Source organism: Falco naumanni, chromosome W, assembly GCF_017639655.2.
Source record: "Falco naumanni isolate bFalNau1 chromosome W, bFalNau1.pat, whole genome shotgun sequence".
Classification (NCBI taxonomy): domain Eukaryota; kingdom Metazoa; phylum Chordata; class Aves; order Falconiformes; family Falconidae; genus Falco; species Falco naumanni.
Window position 1 is genome coordinate 12815870 of NC_054079.1, and position 7705 is coordinate 12823574.

Here is a 7705-nt window from a genome sequence, read left to right on the forward strand (position 1 = left end):
TCCTGCGATCCCCAAAATGCAATGATGCATCTCGAGGAGGCACAGGGAGAGAGAGGCCCCTACAGTGTATACCCCAGCTCAGTCAGTGAAGTCGCAGTGGAAGAACAGCCATAGCCATAACTTTAGCTCACCATGGTTATTATTTTTCCCTTTTTCCACTGCAGATTTTAATACATAAGGGTCAGTCCGCCATGACAAACCCCAGAGACAGTCATATGGGCATCAGTGGAGCAGTTAAGTGAGTGAGAAATGTGGCAGAATTCAGGCTTTTGTCAGTTCCTCAGCTTTGGTTTAGTTTTAGTTTCACTTACAGAAGGAAAGCTAAGTTAAGGAGCAATCCAGTAAGCGCAGAAGCTGGTAACATTAATTGCAGGTGTTGTGGTTTGCTATGTAAATCCACAATCCGGAATTTTAAAGGGAATGTGAAACACAGAGTAAGTGCAAGCCTGCACCAGGATTTCCAAAAGTGAATTCACCGAAACAATAGCAAAAATCTCACTGACTTCTGCCCAGCAAGCAGGCAACGGGCCTTCGCTCCCTAAGTAAAGATGATGCTGGGATTAATGGAACACCAGCCTCTCTGTTAAGGCTGGGATTCAATTTAGGTCACTTAACACCTCTCCCACTTAGCACAAACCGTTACAGGGCAGAAATCAGACAGCACTTAATGCACAGGTCATGGTGAGCTCCGCAGCCTCCTGCTATTATGGAATATTATTTTAAGGCTATAGTCAATACCTACATGAGTCTTTGTGCATCTGATGCTTTTTCTCTATTTTAAATGCAGGTAAGTGGCCCAACAGCCTAGATCATCTCCTCTACTTTTTCTCCCTTGGAACCATTACTGCCTGTCGCATAAACCTGCCTGGATTCACATTTGATTGATGGAGGGACAGTAACAGCTCCTTTAGTGTCATTATGGTCTGTCAGGTCAGTGTAGCTGGAATGCATGCACACAGGGTACGCATGATAAAAAACACCCTGACATCTTGCGGAAAAATGTGGACGTGTATTTCCAGCTCTTAAGGCTAGGGGAGGCCCTCCTTGACCATCCAGCCCCTTCTGCCCCTTGCTCTTGACCACCATGCATAGAGAGTCTGTCCTCCGCCCGCTCTCCCTGATGGGTACAATCCACTTTTCCATTGAGCACAAGACACTTTCTGCAATCTCACTCACTCACTGTAAAATTTCCAGATACCCTCTGACAACTTCCTTCAAAAAACTATTCCATCAGCTACTTGGCTTTTATTATAGTATGCAACTTGAATCCTCTACTAAAGAAAGCCCTGTCCGTGGCACTGGTCAGTGGCAGATGCAGGATACAGGACCAGATGAACCACGCTTTTCATCCAAGGTGACAAGTATCCTCAATTTTCCCCCCTACTTCAGTGCTGATGCCACTCTCTTCTGGCTGAATACGGGGGGGGGGGGGGGGGGGGGGGGGGGAATAAAACCAAACCAAATTGTCCTCTTGTTTCTGTTATGCTTCAGAAATGAGTAAGTTCCTGATTCTCGCTTTAATTAAAACAATGGTTTGGCCAAGTAAATACTATGAAATTTGGTTGTTGTCACTATTTTTTTTTAAGTAAAAGAAAATAAGTACCTTTTTTTCCTTCACTAAAATGCACAGAGACACCCGTATACATAGATATTGAAGGACAAAACCAATTGTAATCCATAAATATGTAGGAAAATATAAGTCTAACCTGGAGAAAGGCAAGAGAAGAAACAAAAGCTCTAGAAACGCAAACTTTAATTTCTTTCTTTCCTCCATGTTATGTAACTTTAAAACAAATCTATTCTTGTAAGGATAATTAGTTGATGTGGTAGTGGGGCTAGCTGAAGAACAGCTTTCAGTGCAAAACTTAGCAGCCAAGCAAGACATCCCAGAAAACTGGAGTTTGTATTGGAAATGCTGACACAACCATAACAACAGCATCATAACTGGCTGCAGCTGCTTTTAGAAACCAGAATCCATGTCCAGACCCCTGAAAAAAAGAGTTAAAATATAGCATTCTAATTTATGAAGCAATCTGGGCTATCTGTTTGACATTATCAAAACACATACACACTCATCTGTATGGGAGATTGTAATGTACAGGGAGTTGCTTTTATCTTCTCTCTTCCATCAAGTTATCCAATTGCATTTTGATTGTTTTAAAGGGTTGTTCTTTAGACCTTAGACATAAAGCCTCCTCTGTTTTATTCCAGTTTATTTGTGCATTTACCTCCCTAAAACTCGTTTGGTTTACTACCATACTAAATGCTGTATGTGTTGCTTTCAGCCAGGCAAGCCTTATGTTTCAATTATGGAGGAGTTTATTCAGCACCTATATTGCGTTGTGCTTCTTTTCAACTAAATTTCCATTTCCCAAAGACTATATGCATGAATGTGTATACACCTCTTTTTTCTGTATGTATACAGATACACAAATCTATACACTTATACACATATACAAACATATCATCCTAACTGAATGTTTACTGAAGCTTCACTCAAACCCTAGCCTGCGAAATAACAATAACCATTTTTCCTTCCAAAGTCCAAAACTTCTAGGAGGTTAAATATGACTGTTTCTTTCAAGATGAACTCATGCAATTTGGTTTGATGAGGTGACAAGATTTCCCACCTGGCTTTTTTCCTAGGTTGCAGCTTTAGAACAGAAATTAAATGAAGGGAAATGAAGTTAGTATCTTGCTTAATTCAGGAATATGTGTTAAACACATCCAAGCAAGATAAATGAGCCCTCTCTCTCTTTCCTTTCCCTCCCTCCCCCGCTTCCTGAGTTTGTCTCTGTGAATACAGGCATACAGTAAAAGCAAAACTGAACTGAAAGAGAAAGAATTCACATCTATGAAACAGAAATTAAAGTTACCACATAGATTGATTAATTACAGGTTTAAGAAGAACATAATGAAAGAATAAAATCTCATCAACAAATTAAAATAACCACCCCCCACCAGAAAAATCCTTTATCGAGGTGTTAGCTCGAAGATTTCCTCTACACTATGTGAAGTGTTTGTCTTCAGTGTGGCTTTTACTGTTGTTATTTTTATTTTACAGAAACCTTAGATAATTTTTGCAAACACATGCGTGCACACATGATCTCAGTGGCTGCTCTCACTATGCTTCATCTATTAGACGAAACCTCCCAGGGCCTTTCCTTCCCTGTGCTTCTTACTATTATTTTTATTGTTATTATTTATAATTATTATAGTAATGATTTCATGTTTAAATGATGCCCATTGGACCTTGATGTGGCTTCTAGGAAGCTAGTCAGAAAAGAAAGCAATGTTTGAAAGTGCTACACTGATCATCATAAATATGAGAGGGGTGTTTGGAGCAACCGGCAAGAAAGAAATATCCTATAACTTGGACTGACTCCCTGGTCCCCAAGCCCTGAATATTTTCTCTAGCCTGTAGGAAGCCAGTACTTTGCGCTGTCAGGGTACATTTTGAATCGCATTTCCTGAGGGTGGAAGAGAGTAGGGGAGTGAGTGGGAAGGGTGAAGAGAACTAAACATGCTGTTAAGTTCAAGATTTATGACTTGCCAAGGCATCTGGAAAGCTGGGAAGCCAGTAATGCTGTTATCCATGACTCTCCCTGCCAGGAGTCCACCAGGCTGGAGTAGACACTGCTACTAAACCTCTCCTGTAACAGATGCAACTTCTACTCCTCCCGTGGCTCCCTGCAAAACCCTTTCTCCTGCACTAAAAATGGAGTCACACCCCAGTCACTTCTGATCTGTTCTTTTCTTTTTTTAATAACTACATATCCAATGAAATGAACACACACACACATTACACAGAACCTGAGTTAATAAAGTGGCTCACTTTGCTCCTGGGCCTCTCCTGCTCCAAAGCAGGGCTACCATGCAAATTATCGTCAACTTCCTCCCTGCGAGTCCTACTTTCCTACCCGGGGATCCAAGCATCTCTCCCCCACTACACGCACCCTCCCCCACCCCCAAAACGTAGCATTATCTAATCTGAAATGCACCTCCAGAGAGCCTAAGCTAAGCAGGGAAAGAAGTGGGCAGAGATGGAGTGAGTGAGGCATCGCATGGGGAGTATGCCTCCACTGCCTTTAAAGAAAACCTAAACAGCTCCCGGGATGGACTTTGGACACCTTAAAGTAGTGCTTGGAATATACTTGCTCGGGGATTTCTCCCCTCTGGAACTAAACTACCACCTGTCCCTCCCGGCTCACCCTCTCCAACACACACACAAACACACACCGTGATTTTGTACACGCATCCCCGCCCTGTTTGAGATAGCCTTTTTTATTGTTGTTTCTAACCCTGTTCCCACGCTGAACAAATTCTAAATTAAATACCCACCCCGGAGCAACTCACTCTCCTCCACCTCTGGCACTGGAGCAGACTACAAACAATAATTGGAAAAGCAGTAAAAATTAAAATTTAGGGGAAAAAACATGGGGGGAAAGGGGAAGAAAGAAAAAGAAAAGGCGCCGGTGCCACATACACAACAGTTGTAAAATCGGGGCTTCCCAGCCCCGCGCAGGCAGGCGGGCAAGGCACACGGGCACACACCCCTGGGTGGGCAATGCGCGGCTCCCGAAGGTAAATACGGCACCCGCTCCCTTTCAGCACCACGGCGTGCGGACAGCTGCCCGCCAGCCCCGCCGCCCACCCGGCGCTCGCCCGGGCGCCCCGGCGCTCGCAAGTAGCTGCATCTCGCCTCCCAGAAAGGGGGGAAAGAAATAAAATATACTAATAAACAAAAAAAAGCCTACTCCTTTCCCCGTCTCTCCCTCTTCTCTTTCCAGGAGGGTCTATTATTTCTTTCCCTGCCCCCCCATCCCCCCCAGCCTGCTGCCTCTGCCCTCCGGGCCAACCAAAAATGAAATAAAATGAAATGAAATTGAAAGAGAGAAAGAGAGAGCCAGGGAAAGAAAGGAAACCTGCCTTCCTCTCCCCATCTCTCCCGGGAAAGTTCAGGAGGTAACTCACCTTTGTGCATGCCAGTGAACCTGTCCTTCAGCACTGTCAGTTCATAGATCTTCCCGAACTCCTCGAAGAGCGGTTTGAGGTCTTTCTCATCCAGGTTGCGGGGGATCTGCCCAATAAAGAGCTTAATGGCATCGTGGTCCTTCATTGGGATGGTGGATGGGTTTCCGGGACTATGGTTTAATCCGTTCATATGCCCGTTGTTGCTGGGGTTGCTGTGATTGCTGCTCAGGCTGGTATTGTCTGGTTGTCCATTTGCTAAAGTGGCCATCTTTATATACATAGAGAAAATCTTCTTTCCTTTTTTCCCCCTCTCTTCTTTTCTCTCCCTCCCACTCTCCCTCTCTCTCTCCCTCTCTCCCTCGCTCTCGCTCCCTCTCCCTCTTTTACACACACACACACACACACACACTCACACACACACTCCTCCCTCTCTGTGTCTCTCTCTCTCTCTCTGGGTCTGATCTGATATTTTTTTTTTTTACACTGAAGATTTGTGTCCTTTTCGTTTAAAAAGGCTGGATCGATTCAAATTCCCAGCCAGACTAGGGGGCGGGGTGTGAGTGTGTGGATGTGTGTGTGTGCGGGGAAGGGAAGCTGGGGATGGAGTATTGCTTTTGCCTCTACTCTGGCTAAACCCCCTCCTCCCATCCAACCAACCCCCTGTCTGTCTGCCCGGTAGGAGCTCAATGGTATCTTCCAACACAGCCCCTGGCTATAAATAGCACTAGGCGCATGGCTCTTTGAGAGACAGTCAATTTCTATTGTGCCAAGTGAGCAAAGGGGAATGGTTGCGTTTTTAGGGCCAATGATGATGATTATTTTTTCCTTTTCTTTTTCCTTTGCAAGCCCTCCGATCAATCGTTGTCATTATAATTTCAGTGATCATTGGGAAATCTTTTTTATTTGAGAAAAAAACCCAAACCCAAGGTGTTCTGACTTCTTCCTATTAAGACCATGTATCTTATTTATTATTTACTCTTATTATGATTTTGCAATTGATAATAAAAGCAGTACAGACAGGGATGAATCCTCAGGCTCAAAGGTTGCTTTTGCTGTTGTGGTTTTGATGTTACAAGCTCTCTTTACTATATCTTTTCTTGTTGCATCTAAAAAAAAAGCATGTTCTTTAAGCTTTTTTTTTTTAATTATGCTGATGATGATGACATCAAGCTAGGAAAGGTGCAAACTGTGTTATTGTAGCTCTTTGGAGTGAGACAAAAAATATTGAGATGACTCTTAATTTTCATGCTGCCAATATTTATTTTACGTATTATCAGTGCGGGCGTTATCTCCTATACTAGCTGCATGTGTGTCTGTGTGTGTGTGTATTGGAAAGGGATTGATTAGATAAGATTTTCTTGCCTGATTTCCAAGTCATCAGGATATTCTGTCTCTCTCTGATGGAAACATAAATTGTATTTTGTAGTCATCAGGGATCGGGAGTTGCTTGTCTGAACAATGCTCTCTAGACGGTGTGTACTGTATGGTGGAAATGAAATCAGCTCTGCTTTCATAGCATCTGGGGGTGGGGAGGGCAGGGAAACTCGGATTAAGGACACAACTCCCCCTCGTCCCTCAAATAATGATGACAATAATCCGGACAGTAACAAAGCAAGGCTCTGCGTGTTCTCAGAGCAATTTTTTGTTTCGGCTTGGCTTTTTTTTTTAATCCCTTTCCCCCGATTCCCGTGCAAGCTGCGCGGGGATGAGGCTCGGAGAAACAGCAGCAGGCGACCCCAGAGCAGCCTGTGAGTTACCTGGCCTGAACCCGCCCACACCCCCGGCCAGGCTGCAGCCACACACCGCCCGGCTCTCTCCTCTACCGCGGGGGTGCTGGCAGCCTCCCCCGCCCGGCCCTGGCCGCTCCCCCCCGGGAACCGCGGGGGCTCCCAGCCATTGTTCCCGGCGCCGCCGGCTGCTCCCCGCGGCGGAGGTGGCCCCGGGGGGCAGGCTGGGAGCCGGACCCCGGCCGCCCGTCCGTCCCCCGGGAGCGTCAGGCAGGGCGCTGGTAACACGTGTGACTGTAAACGGAAGGGGAAGCCGCGGAGGAAGGAGGTTATTACTTAAAATTTGCAACGTTCCTGCGTGTTTTATTGACAGGAATTTATTTTTATTTCTGTTTAAAAAAAAAAAAAAGGAACAAACCCACAACACCTTTGCAGCAGTTTTCACTTTATTTAGCTTTGTTTGTAATAGAGTAGCAAGGCACTGTCCTGCTCCCCCACCTCTCCCCCCCCCAAAAAAAAAAAATTAAAAAAAAAAAAAACGATGCAGGTGGCTCCGCTGTTACAACTACTCCTGTGAGCCCTCCCGTGCCTTAAAGGAGAGTCCCTGCCAGGGAAGGAGTGCGGAGGGGCCCGATCCTGGGGCGGGGGGGGTGTCCGGGTGCGGAGGGGTACAGCAGGGCTGCGCCCCTCCCCTGGGCTACCGACGGCCCCGCGGGGGGAGCGCGGCGGGCGGTGGGGCGGGGCCGGGCCCGGCCCCAAGGAGCCACCCCTCCGCCGGTTTCCCCCCCCCCGCCCCTTCCCCCGGGACCGACTCCGGGGGGCGACACCCGAGCAGAGCCCCCGGCAGCCCTGGCTGGTTTTTACGGCTCTTGAAATATCTTTCGCTGCTAATGGGGAGGCAGCTGCTGCCAGACGTCTCACGCCGGGCTGGTGGCAGGCACCGCGCATTGTCTGCCGTCTGACCGGGCTTGCTATTTATTGGGGTCTAAGCGCGGGTGTGTGTC

General features: G+C 46.4%; 1 protein-coding gene across 11 annotated transcripts in view; it reads right to left on the reverse strand.

The window, feature by feature from the left end:
* LOC121080478 (CUGBP Elav-like family member 4) overlaps nt 1-5295 on the reverse strand; it is an 817088-nt gene extending 811793 nt beyond the window's left edge. For all 11 annotated transcript variants that reach the window (XM_040578501.1, XM_040578511.1, XM_040578506.1 and 8 more), the window contains exon 1: nt 4975-5295. In XM_040578501.1, coding sequence (XP_040434435.1) covers nt 4975-5254 — 280 coding nt within the window. In that variant the 5' untranslated portion in view covers nt 5255-5295. The remainder of the gene's footprint in view (nt 1-4974) is intronic.
* Nucleotides 5296-7705: the final 2410 nt, after the last annotated feature.